Genomic DNA, 15,762 nt, shown 5'->3' with positions numbered 1-15,762 from the left:
TATGTTATATTATAAAATTTAAATGGCGTTTACAAAAAATGAGGCGACGTTGGCAAATTTGTGGGTAATTTGGTCAGCGTTTTACTATCTACACAATATTTCTAATCCTGACAAATAAAAAATAAAAAATTAAACAACAATCGGTCCAGTAGTTTCGAAGATTATTTGTTTAATAAAAATCGACATAGCCGACAGACCGACAGAAGGAAACGGGGACCTATTTTTCCTACTCGAGATACATAAAAGTAGCCAGTCGCCCGATGGACCCTGTTACAATACTTCCTTAGATTCTGGGTATATAGCAATACAAACACTATCAAGGGCAGCCCTGAATTTTTGCGTTTTGATCTCAAATTTTCAAATTGACGGTAACCTGACACGACAAAAATTCTGTCAATAGTAATAATCCTTCGTTGTCCAGGGAACCTCAATTAAACAATAACATAAATGTCATTATTCTAAGCTATAGTATTCCAATGGCATATCAGACGAAACAACTTTTGTAACGTCATTTATAAACAACATAAAGAGGAGAGGACTCAAATTGGAGCCCCGACTTATACCGAGAGAGAGCAATAAAAAACACGATCAAAGACAGCCATGAATTGTTCAAAGTTTGTCTTTGCTTGCTGCATTTTCAACTCAAACTTTGAAACTGACGGTAATCCGACAGAATGAAAATTGTATCAAAGACAAACCTTCAAAAATCCGTGGCTGCCTTTGATCGTATTTTTTTACTGCTCTATCTTGGTGTAAAGAGCGAAACAACACCTCTCTAATAACCTTTCGATGCTCAAATGTTTTCTAACGTATGGCGTAGTCTTGCTTTTTTATGTCAATTAAGTTCAAATTCTATATTTCTCGAATTGATAATGACGACGGAATCGGTATTAAAATTACTTAACTTAATTATGCCACACTCAATAATCTTAAAAACAAAAAATCTACATGATCTTAAATTATGCCACACTGTTAAATTATGTGTTTTTTCAGGTTATTAATTATACATATCAAATTCACAGATTGCCTCGTGGACCGAAACTCTCACACCACATACAAAAAACACATATTCAATACGATCAAATTCACAATCAGCTGGTCTTGGAAACACTACGCTTTAGAGCAGCGCCGGTGAGAATAAATGTTCAATTCAAGCCGCAAAATATTACTAAATCTGTAAGAAAATATTAAGCCTCTGCTGATATATTTTCTTACAGATTTTATATTTTGATATTCCACGAGAATATCAAACTGACACCACGTGTCGATATCGGAGGACCTTCACAATTTTCGGATTATAAAACCATTAATAACACAGGCCTTGGAAGAAAAGCCTGTCTACCTGTCTTAAAATGAACAGATGAATCTAATAGATTTCCGGACGTTAATTACCGTAAAAATAGTTAAAAAATTCCACCATGTACAGTTTTTTCAAAAAAAAAATAAATAAATAAAAATTTTGTTATGACGTTGAAAAAATACGGGAGTAGGTTTTCAGTGGTTTGAAATGAAATAAAAGTCAAAAGTCAAAAATAAAGGTGTAGTGTCAAATTTAAGTCATAATGATGAGCGTCCCAGAAAGTTCAGGTGAAAAACTTTTAAGGAGAAGTGATAACGATTTCACAAAGATTCTTAATAAATGGATAAAAGTATTTGTGTTAATATGTCCATCGTGTCGCATAAAACAATACAAAATATTAATATGTTATAAAATACTACCATAATTAGAGATTTGACACCAACATTTTAAAACCCGATAAAAACTTTAAATTTTGGCCTTGACTGGTGATAGTCAACAAAAGTGGAACTCTACGTTGTGAACCCATAGATTGGAAAATGGCTTTTAAATCAACCACAAAATATGGAGGTCAAAACTCGTTTATTCCTCCATCCTGGAGCGGAAAAACAATTGCGAAATAACCTGAACTTTAGGTAGGTGGATTCGTTCCCCAGTTGCAAAATTCTCCCCCGCGTTTCACAACAAAATTAATGGAAATAAATATTTTAATACTACAAATGAGAAAAAAAACACCAAGAAAAGGGAAATCTGAATTATGCAAATACAAAGTTATTACCCTGGTGTAACGGCGAGTTTAAATTATGGCAGTCGAGAACTCAAGAAGCGAGCGACAACGGTCGTTGTAACAAGCGCGGAGTTTACTCTAAAGACAAAAAAAAACCTGCCGCATATTGTACTCTCTACCCGGTCTCCATTTCAACATCTATTTGGTCAATGACAAAACCGCAGTTTAACTAGAGAACGTGTGTTTCGTTTTCGCCACGTGAATTCGTGCCCTCCAATGAAGTTCAAATTCTGTTTCTCTCAAATTGATAACAATGACTGAATGAGTATCAAAATTACTTAAATTAATTACAACACTCTGTCAACGGTTTTAAACACCAATGAATTTACATGATGTTAAATTATGCCACACTCTATTAACAATTTTAAACAACAAAAAATTTACCTGATATTAAATTATGTGTTATTTCGGGCTGTTAATTATATTAATTATATCAAATCGTATTCACAGATTATTTCCTGACTATTAAATTTGTACGAAAATATCAAGCCCTTTTCAATTTTCAAGTCCACTAGGGTATCAGTTTTCAGGTCCTTTTTCTCAAAATTGACCAACGTTTAGATCATTTTTAATGCCATAATTAGCAACCTGGAGTGAGAAATTAAAAAGTGTGCTATAATGTTATACTTAAGTAAAAACATCCAGAAACAAGGATGAAGCCTGCCTAAGTGAATTTCCTAACACGTGGTTTATGACTGTTAAATTATGTTAGAACCAGGAACGATTAAAAATCTTAATATGAAGTGTGAGATTGCAAACAATAAACAAAAACTGACACCATGTGTCGACATCGGAGGAGATTCACAACGTTTGAGCTTATAAGACCATTAATAACACAGGCCTGGGAAGAAAATCTTGTCTTAAAATGAACAGATGAATCTGATAATTTCCGGATGCTAATTATTACAGTAATAATAATAAAAATTCCACCACGTACAGTTAAAAAAAAACTCAGAATAAAAAATGTATTATTGCGTTGAAAAAATAGGATAGTAAACTTTCTGTGGTTTGAAATGGAATAATATTTTGGAAGTGCAAAATTGGAAAATCGCTCTTAAATCAACTACGAAATATACAGATCAAAAATAATTTATTCATCCACCCTGGAGAGGTAAAACAATTGCCAAATAACCCCAACTTTAGGTAGGTGGATTCATTCCCCAATTACAAAATTCTCCTATGCCTTTCACAACGAAATTCAATCTTACGAATCAAATATTTTAATATTAAAAATAAAAAAAAAACACCAAGAAACGGAAAATCTAAATTATGCAAATACACAGGTTATTAGGATCGTGTGACGGCAAGTTTAATTATGGCAGTGGAGAACTCAGCAAGCGAGCGATAGCGGACGTTGTAACAAGAGCAGAATTTGCTCTAAAGACAAAAAAACCTGCCGCATATTATACTCTCTACCCGGTCTCCATTTCAACATCTAGTTGGGCAATGACAAAACCGCAAATTTTTACTAGAGACCGTATGTTCCGGTTTCGCCACGTGAATTTGTGCCTTCTAATTTCAATTAAATTGAATAAGTATGAAAATTACTTACATTAATTACGACACATTGTCAACAATTTTAAACAACAAGCAATTTACGTAATGTTAAATTATGCCACACTCTATTAACGATTTTAAACAACAAAGAATTTACCTGTGATTAAATTATGTTGTTATTTCGGGTTGTTAATTATATCAAATCACATTCACAGATTACCTCGTGGACCGAAACCCCCACATCACATACAAAAAAAAAAACACGTATTCAATATGATTAAAATCACAATCAGCTGGTCTGGGAAACGCTGCATTCTGGAGTGGCGCCGTGGAGAATAAATGTTGAATTCAAGCTGCAAAACTATAAGAAAATAATTACACCTGAAACAAATATTAAATTTGTAAGAAAATATCGAGCCCTTTACGGTTTGCAAGTCCACTAGGCAAAAGTAGCGGTTAAATTGATAAATTTAACCGCTACTTTTCAAGGTCCTTTTTCTCGAAATGGACCAACGTTTCGATGATTTTTAACGCCATAAATGAACTATCAGCAATCTCGAGTGAAAAATTCAGAAGTATGCTATAATTTAATACTTAAGTAAAAACATCCAGAAACTTTAGTGATAACTTGATAAAGAAATGCATGAGCCTGACTAAGTAAATTTCCTAACACGTGGTTTATATGAACAATTTTATGACTTTTAAATAATAAACAAAAATTGACGCCACGTGACGATATCGGAGAAATTTCACAACATTTCAGATTAGAAAACCATTATTAATTACGCCTGCCGTTGCTGCCGGATTGATTAATTTTCGTTTAAACAATGGCTATTTTGAAACCACAAAGTAAACTTAACTAGGTACCCTTCCTTAATGATCACCTCGTGTTTACACTAGCACCGTTACACCAGAAGTGACCAAAACGAGTCTGCAATTGTGGTTTCGTGGCGAAAATATGACTATACATTTTAAAAAACAAGGAAAAATATAAGCCCCGCCCACCCACCCAGTCTCAATTGTGACGAATTTTATATTCGTCGTAAGCCAAGGGGGCGGGGCTTATCTGCAAAATCTTTATTTCTCTACGAGAAATTAAAAACATGTTTTTGGGTACGCTGTTGTTCAAGAAATATTATGTATATTAAGGAAAAAATAAAGCCAAAGATTAGGTCTCACCCATACCCGCCCCTACCTCAATTCTCAATTGTGATGAATTTTTCATTCGTTGGAAGATCAGTGGAAGGGGCTTAATTGCAAAATCCATCCCTTTACAAGAATTTACCTTTTTAAACATGTTTTAAGTTCCTTGTTCGGAAAAGACGGCTACGTAACCAAGAAAAAAGTTTCAAAAATATGTTTTTAATTTCTCGTAAAGAAATAAGTATTTTACAGTTAAGCTCCGCCCACTTGGTTCACAGCGAATAAAAAAAAAACATCACAATTGAGATAGGGCGGGTGGGCGGGCTTATATTTTGTCTTTTCATTTTAATATGTGTAGACTTCTTTTCGCAACATGAAACTTAAAACATGTTTAAAATGGAAAGTTTGTAAAAGGAAATATCCAGTTTGCATCTTGCCCCGCCCCATAATTGCAAAATCCATATTTCCTTACTATCATGGTACATTTTAACCATATTTTAAGTTTCTTGTTGTGAAAAGATGGCTATGTATATTAAGAAAAAAAAAGGCAAAATAAAAGCCCCGTCCACCCGCCCTATCTAAATTCTGATGATTTTTTTTTATTCGTCGTAAACCGATGGGCGGAGCCTAATTGCAAAATCGATCCTTTCTTACAAAAAATTACCATTTTAGACATATTTTACCTTTCTTGTAAGAAAAAAAGGCAAAATGTAATGTAAAATCTGTTTTTGAAACGAATAGCAATAAAATAATTACTCCTATTAAATAGCAGTTTCTCCGAACAGGTGATTAAATGGCTTAATATAAGTAGACCTCATTATCTCTATCAAAATTTGATTTTCGTTGATTTAGTGCTGTCAACCAGAAAAATGTCTCCCTTTCTTCAAGTTTGCAGCACTACAACAACCGCAATTTGATTGGTTGAAAACCCATGAATGAAGGCTGATTTATGAATTGTAGATAAAAAAAAAACAAAATAAATATCAACATTTAACAATATCTGACATATCTGACAAAAATTTCCTATTCAACAATATAAAGAGAGTTTGGAAAATTTGTTGAGTATTTTACTTATTTGTGTTACTAACAAATGAATTGTGGAAGTCTTCGTCCAGCTTTTACTTCCTCTTGAAAAAAATGAAAAAATCGGCGGTTGTGATTTAAAATCAAGTGTTTCTAATTCTCTAATTTTCATTGTAACAAACAATTTCCACCTTATTATTAAAGTGCAGGTTCTATAAAAACTGTGCTCCTTTGTCAAATTCATCCCACAATTTTTATCTAACGTAATTCCACAAGTGCTGAGGAATTTTACTGCCGATAAATTTTCCGAAATTTTTTATGAGTACAAGTTATGCTCCTAGTATTTGATTAAAGTTCGGAAGGTTTAGCTCGAGGGCTTTAATTCTTGATAATGCCAGCGCGCTTGTACGAGTGAAATTTTCCTAAGCAAAATACCTAAGCAAAAATTTGGAAGATTTACACTAAAATCCCAACTCATAATGAGTACGGTTACGAGATCTTTTAGAAATTTTTGTTATTGCAAATAATTGAGGAGCAAACCATTGCAACGTCTTGAGTGGATGTGCTCGGGTTACAAATATCGCTACTATTAATCGATCGGAAATGTGTTTGAATGGAAGGGCTTCCAGTGTTCCACATTTTACTAATTTAGGCTGAACAACATTTGAATAGCGTTAGGGAGAGCAGTGGGGCACTCGAGCTTTATTTCTGGAAAGGGCACAAAAAAGGGAACCTTTTTAGACGCCAGAAGCTCAGCTTTATCTATTATTGGCTCCTCAGAGATACAACAGCTTTTTGTGATCAGAGCATGCCTTCCATTGACATCTGTCGTTTTTCAGGCAACCACTGTTAAACGGCTTTTAGGTTGGGAAAATCGGTTTTCGAAACTATTTTTATCGGCTGCATCAAAGAGTCCGGTTAAAGTTTACCATCCATTTAGGAATTAGCGCCCACACAATTAGATACTGTTCTCTGCTAATATTTCTTAAACTCATCGATTTGGTTCCACCCTCTGGTAAGTTTAATCTGGGGCCGACAGTTAATTAGTGCAATGTGTTGTAAATAACTAGTAAGCTAAGTTTAATTAGCCTCTGGTGGATAGTACAACTTCGTACCACTAAAAATACATTTTTCTTTACTGTTTCACCTTTCGCGTGCCAAATTTTTTTAAATAAATAAATAAATAAATAAATAAATTTTATTGACTAACAGAACAAAGTTCCAAAATAGACAATAGTTTAAAAAAAACAAAATATGAAATAAGATGTCCTTATAACTACAAACGTCTTAAATAATTGTTAAACATATGTTGCGAGCAACTGAAGAAATCTATATCTACTAAGTTATTAACCGCCAATCCTATTCTATTTACTACAGAAGTGTTGTAACCGAGATTTGTTCTTTTAATCGAACATAAGATTGTGTCCTGGTTCCTAGTATGTACCAAAGGTACTCTAAAATTAAATAAGAATAAGAATTCAAAACTATCAATTTGATTATTGAACAGTTTATATACAAACTTAAGCTCAAATTTTAACTTACGTTGTGTAAGAGTCTCTAGTTCTGTTATAGCAAGTCTTTGATTATAATTATAATTTGATTTATTGAGACCCATTTTAAACATTAAATAATTACAGAACTTTCTTTGTACCCTTTCGAGGCGAGTTTCGTGAATTGCATATGAAGGAAACCATATAAGAATGCCATATTCTAAAATTGGTCTAACCATGGTAATATAGAGCTTACGAATTGCTATGATGCTATGGAAATCTTTTTAAATTTTATTATCGTTTTGTCTTCTTGATGACTATCGAGTGTCCTTTGGACCCAATTTTATATTCAAATGTGACCATATTTTTGTACAAAAAGTCTATTTCTCAGTTTACTGTGTTTTTGAGTATGACATAAAAGCTCCCTGGAGAGCGGACGGGAGGTGTTGCTTAGGTGGGAGGTGTGGTGCGTGCCCAATTTCATTATTTAGTAGACCTCACACAAAATGTACACTTCTCTTAATATAAAACCAGAGCTGATTTTTAATGCAGACATTTTTAAATGTCACAAGTCGTGTGTAAACGTAACAGGAATAAAACGAGTTAATGGATCTGAAACTGAATTCAATCGAACAGGAAGGGTACATTTATCGCTCTTTAAACTCCGGTTGTTTAGTGAAGTTGAATACCATAACCGAGTTTACTAATATTTTATGGACACACTACACGTTCTCAAAGTTAAAACGCCAAAATTCGATAAGGGGTTTTATCACTTGTTCCAGGAGTCTAGTGCTTTGGAAGTTCAACTGGCGCCGACCGGTCGTGAGTTAGTGCAGGCCCTGAGAGGGCTCCTGCTGCAAGCCCACTGGCATACTTTCACTCTGTTGGTCGATCCTGCTTCATCTACGGCCTTGAGGCGCCCGGAGCTTTGGTCAACGCTGACTGCACAGCCGCTACATCCCACTTTGATAACGTTATCATCCCCATTAAGGGCACAGTCGCTTTTTCGGTAAGTCCAGCAGACGTCATCAATCGTTATTGATCGAATTATATTAAATACGTGGATAAAACGGAAATCTGACAACTTATTGAAAATTTGAACAAAGCAAACACCCAATTTATTGCGTTGTAACTTTTTGTCTCCGGGTTACTTATTTTTTTCATTACGTTGTGACAATACAATCTATTTAAAGCTATACTAACATCGCCATTAATTCCCGTGCTTGTTTACGGTGGAAAATGAAGTAATAAAAATTGTAAACAACGAAACGGTAACGATCCACTGTGATCTGTGTTTACTTCCATCCTCTAATTTGTAATTTTTGTATTTTCCGTTTGCCTTCCCGTGACACCGGATTTCAAAAAAATATATATCTTTGTTAAAGAACGTAATGTTTATTTTGAACTAATCGTACACTGACTGAAGAAATGTAAATTTTTATTTCCTTGTCATCTCAAAATTGTTAAGCATGTTGATTGTATTTTAATGCTTTTTACGTTCCAAGCATAAGCTACGGACGATTTAAAAAGGTATCTTTGATTACTGGCTAACTTCATCTTTACTAGACGTTTTACGGTTTCTAGAATATGAAAAAGTAGGTCTCCCGTTTCCAACTGTCTGTCGTTTGTTGGCATTGAGGGTGACTAAAGTCTCTGCTCATTTTTAGTTTTAACTAGTCAGTTATAGTTTTCATTCCATTTGATATAAAAAAATTGTAGAAAGTTATCTGGACAGAACTTCCCTCTGTTCCGGTTATTTATTTTATTTATTTTTACAATGTTTCGATTATTCAATGTTTAATTTTTTGTTTTTTCAGTTTCAACTTTTTCAACTGTTCATTCAGTGAATTTTTCATTTTTTTTTGTTTCTTCTATATTACAATATGTAACTCTCGAGTTTTCATTTTTAAATTATTCAGTTTTTTGAGTTTCCAACTTTTGGATGTTTCAATTTTTAGATTTTCTACTTTTTTAATTTGTAATTTACGAGTTTTAAATTTTTAATAAGTATTTCAATTCTCTGATTTTTCAATTTTTCATTTCTTCAGTTCTTCGATTTGTAGTTTTTCGTTTCGACTTTTTATTCTCTTTATTTTTTGAATTTTTGTTGTTTTTATTTTAAATATGTAATAATAATTATAATTTTGAAATTTTCCACCTTTTTGGATTTTAGAATTCTTCCAGTTTTGAGTTATCGGATCTAAAAGGTTTCATTTTTTCGAGTTTTCAATTTTTCGGTTTTGAATTTTTGAATTTCTAAATGATTAATTTTTCAGTTTTTTAGATACCTTCAATGTTACAATTTTTTGAATTTACAATTTTTTTATTCGATTATTTTATTTTCTTTAAAATTTTTCGAATTTTTTTAGTTTTTGGATATTTCAATTTTCGTTATTTCAGTTCTTTGATTTACAATTTTTCGATTTTTCGCATATTTGCAATTTTGTAATTTCTTGTTTTTCCAGTGTCTCGATTTTTGCCTATTTTTTAGTTTTTCGATTTTTAATTTTTCAATTTTTCAGTTTTCTATTTTTCAACTTTTCAATAAAAATCGTAAAATTGAAAAATCCAAAATGAAAATACGAAAAATTATACAACGTTGAAAAATCTAATGACTGGAAATTGAGAAAATGAAAAATCGAAAAATTAAAATTGTAATATCGAAAAATTGAAGAAACGGAAAATGAACAATTTGAAAGTCGAGAGTGAAAAAGTGAAAAAATTAAAGTTGTAAAAACGAAAAATTATGAAACCAAAACATTGAAAAATGGAATTCAATTTTCCATTTTCGATTCGATTCTATTCTTTTTTTCCATTTTTTCGATTTATTATTTTTTTGATTTTGATGTTTATCGATTTTTAGTTTTTCAATATTTCAATTATTCGTTTCTTGAGTTCTTCGATTTGTAATTTTTCGATTTTGTAGTTCCTCATTTTTCCAGATTTTCGATTTTTCAATTTTTTCCAATTTTTCAATCTTTCAACTTTTCGAACGAAATAAAGGTAAAAGTGCAAAATCGTAAAATTGAAAAATCAAATATGAAATTACGAAAAATAAACGTTGAAAAATCCAAGAACTGGAAATCAAAAACTTGAACAATTGAAAATTCGAAATATTAAAAACTGAGAAACTTCAAAATCAAAAAAGGACAAAATCGGAAAAACGAAATATTACAAAATCGAAATATAAAAATGAAAACAAATCGGAAAGTCGGAGAGGTAATTAAAAATTTCAAAAATTAGAAAGTTGAAAAATTTATAAATTGGAAAATCGAGGAATTGAAAATTTGAAACCTTGAATAAACGAAAAATTATAACATCGATAGAACATTGAACAAATAAAGGAAATAAAAAAACGAAAAATTGTAGTATAAAACCGAGAAAATGAAAACAAAAACATCGAGAAAATGGAAAACAAAAATCAAGAACTTGGAAAAATGATAAATTGTAATATTGAAAAATTGAAGAAACGAAAAATGAACAATTTGAAAAGCGAGAAACTGAGAAATTAAAGAAGTTAAAGTTGAAAAAGGCAATATGATGAAAACAAAACATGAAAATTTGAATTAAATTTTTCCAAAAAAAACAAAAATTATGAAAAACTGAATTCCATTTTTCAATATTTTGGTTTCATAATTTAACGATTTGTCAACTTTATTATTACAGCTTGTCGACGATTCCATGAGTTTTCGATTTTAGAATTTTGCGATTCGATTTTTTTTCTTTCTAATTTTTGATTTGTTATTTTTTTGATTTAGAAGTCTCTCAATTTTTAATTTTTCAATATTTCGTTTCTTCAGTTCTTCGATTTACAATTTTTGGAATTTGTAATTTCTCGTTTTTCCAGTTGCTCGATTTTTCTATTTTGCAAAATCGCAAGATTGAAAAATCAAAAATTAAATTACGAAAAATTATAAAATGGAAACCTTGAAAAATCTAATAATTGGAGATCAAAAACTTGAAAAATTCAACTAACGAAAAATTGAAAAATTGAAATATGAAAAACTGAGAAACTTCAAAATCGAAAAAGTGGAGAATCGAAAAAACGAAATATTGTAAAATCGAAACATTTAAAAAAAAATCGGACAATCGGATAAATAAGAATTTCAAAAATTTGCAAAATTGAAAAATTTAAAAATTTGAAAACTTGAATAAACCAAAATTATAAAATCGGAAAAACATTGAAAAAATAAACGAAATGATGAAACGAAAAATTGTAATATAAAATCGAGAAAATAAAAACAAAAAAGTCGAGAAAATGAAAAACAAATTGAGAAACCGAAAAATTGAAAAATCGAAAAACTAAAATTCAGAAACTGGAAAATCGAAAAATGAAAAATTGTAATATTGAAAAATTGAAGAAACGGAAGATGCATGCAAATACTGAAAATTTGTAAACTCGAATAAAGGAAAACTTATAAAATCGAAAAAATATTTTAAAAATAAAGGAAATGAAAAAACGAAAAATTGTTAAATAAAATCGAGAAAATGAAAAGAACTTGAAAAAGTGTGGGAACGATAAATAAAAAAAATCCAAAAATTAAAAATTGCATAACTGAAAAAGCGAAAAATTTAAGGAATGGAAAATGAAAAATTTGAAAGTCGACAAACTGAAAAATTTAAATGTTACAGTTTTTCGAATGTACAATTTTGACGATTACATAATTTTTGGATTTTACAATTTTTCGATTCATTATATTTTTGATTTTGTAGTTTCTCGGATTTTTAGATTTGCAATATTTCAATGATTACTTTTCCAATTTTTCGATTTTCCACTTTTTTGATTTTGTTAGTTTTGTTATATTGAAAAACTGAAGAAACGAAAAATGAAGAATTTGAAAGTAGAGAAACTGAAAAATTGAAAAAATTAAAGTTGATAAAACGAAAAATTACGAAACCAAAACACTGAAAATGGAAAAATTGAAAAAATAAAAAAATGAATACACGAAAAATTGTGTTATCAAAAAATTGTAGAATCCAAAATTTGCGATATGAAAAAATTGATTACGGTAATCTTAAAACGTACCCATGTTTCGTACTCTAAGGGTCATGAAACGTCAAGAAAACATAAAAGTAGCCAATCGCTCAATGGACTCAATTACAATACTCCTTTAGCTTACGCTCAGGAAGTAATGATGTATTTATTTCTCTTATCTTATCTATCTTATCTTCTTACTATCACACTTAGTAATTTCTAAATGAAACCTGTCGACATCGATAAACAATCTGTCAAGTATGAAACCCGTTATTAATGACGACAAGTTTGATGTATAACTTTGATGAATCGTAGTGTGGGTATACGTAGAGCAAGAAAATCAGTCTTCGTGTGTCGAATAGCAAAATGTGTAGTTACTAAATTAATGAAAGTTTTCAACTGCATTAACATGATGCCACCGGGCACGAAATTGAATACTTCAAAAGTGTATTAACGTCTGAAGACACATAAGAAATGCAAGATATTTCCATATAAATCATCCATAGAGGTGATTAATTCGGTGCACGGTCTCATATGAATACATAATGTTTAAGCTCAGTTACAGTAATCTCTGATGAAAGGAAAGTAAACAGAAATTTTAATTTTGTTTAAGCTTCGTTCGTGACGTTCGCCTATCGTGTATGTGACTATAATAGTGTCATACGTGAAAGGTGAAAAAATTAAAATTTCCCGCCAAAACCTGCTACATAGTGATACATTAACCCACCATATCACAGAAAACGTGCAAAAATAAACCCGTTTAATGTCTGATCCATCGATTTTCGCCTGATTTGTATGTGGCGATCCTACAACGTCCTTATCCTGCCAAGCAATCCTGCTAAGCGCTTGACCCCCCGCTAACTGCGTCCATGTCGATAAAACAACGTATCCTCGCCTTAATAAACATCTTTTACACGATGTTTTCGCGGCGTTGCCATGGCGTCGCCAAGGACATTTAGGGCCGCATCCTGCCGGATCACTGCCGAACCTCTTATTATCCTTCGTCCTAAAGCGGAGCAGTAAAAAGTTATACTGCGATGTGGTTAACGTTCCGATTTCCTCTTTTTTTTTGTTACCGTCACAGTTATGCGAAATGAACACGGCGGCTGTAAAAGCCGCCGCCGAAATGATTGCATCCGTGCTTTTGAACACATACTGTAGGTTACAGTGCAGCTACATTGTTCGATGTTTATCCTTTGTATTTCCACAATCAAGTTATTCTCCCATTGACTGGCTCCGAGATAATCGTGTAATTGCCGGGAGAATCTCATGTTGGAAATGGAAGTTTCGTGCGAGAATGCAAATTTATGGATTAGTGTCAATGCAAATATGTTGCATGATGGAAATTAAATTTTACGTGGAGTGGTTTTGGTGCGAATTGAAAGGAAATGGAGGCGGAGAAATTATTGGTTTTCTTTGGATTAAAGAGGCTTGTTAAATTGGCGGGTGGTCTGAGAGGGTAGTTTACCACTGGCGTGTCAAAAGTGATTATTTTTCTCATTGGTCTTTGAAATATTTAATACGGTTGTTAAATCTACCCCCAGATTTTTATACAATTTTAAATGAGAAAATAAGAGTTCATTCAATAAAGCAAAAAAGGACAGGTTCACTTAAAAAATAGAAGCTGTATTAATTTCCGGTGAAACCATAAGTATGATTTCATTTAGTAAATTGCGTGCAGTCCAATTTATTTTCTGCACGTGTGGTCATTTTGAAGAAATTTGATTAAGTGCTTGAAGGCAAGGTCACTTTGAACCAGTTTCGACAACAATCAAATTTTTCGCTGTTGCGCCCCGCATCAGAATTTTAATTTCCTCCCTTAATAAAACGCCCACTTTTCCATTTATCGTCAATCCCACCTTGTCCAGCATACCTGTATCCTATTATCCGGCCGACCGCCAGTGTTCACAAAGCGTCCAGTTATTTGCAACCCACTTAGCTTCCAATAAATCCGTCCCATTTGCTCGCTTCAATTTTTCAGTAGTCAGTTCTCGCTTGTTCATTTCCCAATCGATGCGTCTCTTAATTCACTTAGACCTCGGGCTGATTTTAAATAGAACCGCCTCTGGGCGAAATTATCCTGTCAGAAATCGCGTCGTAGCTAATTTATCTCGTGCTGGTGAAAGGGTTACGCTGTTAGACGTTGATAAATAACTGTAGTATTTCCTCCTCCAGGAAATTGGCAGACATCTCGAGGTCGACCCGCGGAGTGATGGTGCTCCTCAGCGACCGCGTTTCTTTCTACCCGATTTAACATTTCAGTTCTTTTGGCTGTTTTAATGATTCCATAGGCGTTCCCTGGTATCCGAGTCTGTCAGAATATTTATATTGTGCGTATTGTGATAACCCAAACGTCCCGCCTTAAATTGACATGTGAACAAAATTTGAAAACCCGCGAAAAATTAAAAAATTTGGCCTTGGCTGTGATCGTCTAACAAAATGGAACCCAACATTGTGTGTGTTTTTTTTTGCGTAATTCATTCAGATGCGAGAAGATTAGAAAAGTACCGCTAAATAAAACACAAAATATACGGAGGACACAAAATCCTTTGTTCTTCCACGGAGAAAAAAAAAAAGCCAGACTGTTACAAATTTAATAAAAACAAAGAAAAATCTGAATTAAAGTAACTGGATGCAAATACACAAGTTATTACAGACGTGTGGCGACAAATTTAAAATTATTACAGTCAACAAGAAAACAAAATTTTAATAAAAAAAACTCGGGCGTTGTAGCACAAGCGGAGTTTGGGACTCCTGGTTGTGGCTGTTCTCCTGCCCACGACGGTGATTTTATTCTATCGCACGTCATCCCGACCCCCCCGACTTCTATCCTAGGCCTGCGTCTTTTGTGGAAATGGCATGACCGTCACCTCGATAAGGAACCGCGCACTCCGCTTACGCCACATGCTCTGTGTTATTTAACCTCAATTCCAATTTAAATGTTCACTGTCAAGGACTCTAATATTAACAAGCAACCGAACAAGTGTTAAAGTTTCCAAAAAAGAGCAATAAACAACATTTACATTCGCCATTCACTCTCGCTAAATTTTACACAATAAAGAATTCTTATCTGAGATTAAGATTGGACATCAGACAATTTATATGATGGAAACATTAATCAACAAAAATAAAAAAAAGATCTGGTGTGAAGTAAAAACGTGTGCAGATAAACAGTTCCGTGAGGTTAGGAACAGCAGAGCATAAAAAATTTACGTTCAATCTAAATTATACAACAAAGAAAATTACTGAAGTTAAAATTGCGAGATAATAAAAATTGCATGAGGTGAAAAATTCCAAAGCTAACAAATTTACATGAGATTAATATTTTATGTCTATTCGAGTTAGTGGTTAAATTTTAAAAAGTGAAGTTATTCAGCGGCATTGTGAGCCATTGTTGTACCTTCCCTCCAAACAAACACATAAACAAAAAACCAAGCAGACCATCTGGAGGTCTAAAATGGCGTCGGACGAATGCGGCGTTCCAAAAACAATGTGCGTCAAAAATATGTCTCCCAGAAATGCGATCAATCCTGTGGCGTTGTGCAAATAA

At 32.6% G+C, this 15,762-nt stretch overlaps 1 protein-coding gene across 1 annotated transcript in view; it reads left to right on the top strand.

Moving 5' to 3' along the window:
* LOC135136009 (uncharacterized) overlaps positions 1 to 15,762 on the top strand; it is a 147,620-nt gene that overhangs the window by 68,337 nt on the left and 63,521 nt on the right. Inside the window, exon 3 of the mRNA XM_064065125.1 lies at positions 8,020 to 8,246. Coding sequence (XP_063921195.1) covers positions 8,020 to 8,246 — 227 coding nt within the window. The remainder of the gene's footprint in view (positions 1 to 8,019; positions 8,247 to 15,762) is intronic.

This window comes from Zophobas morio, unplaced genomic scaffold (genome assembly GCF_036711695.1).
Source record: "Zophobas morio isolate AGI-343-1 ecotype UQ-CSIRO unplaced genomic scaffold, CSIRO_AGI_Zmor_V1 ptg000004l, whole genome shotgun sequence".
Lineage (NCBI taxonomy): Eukaryota > Metazoa > Arthropoda > Insecta > Coleoptera > Tenebrionidae > Zophobas > Zophobas morio.
Note: the sequence above shows the minus strand (reverse complement) of the source record. Positions and strands in the feature narration are given on the sequence as shown.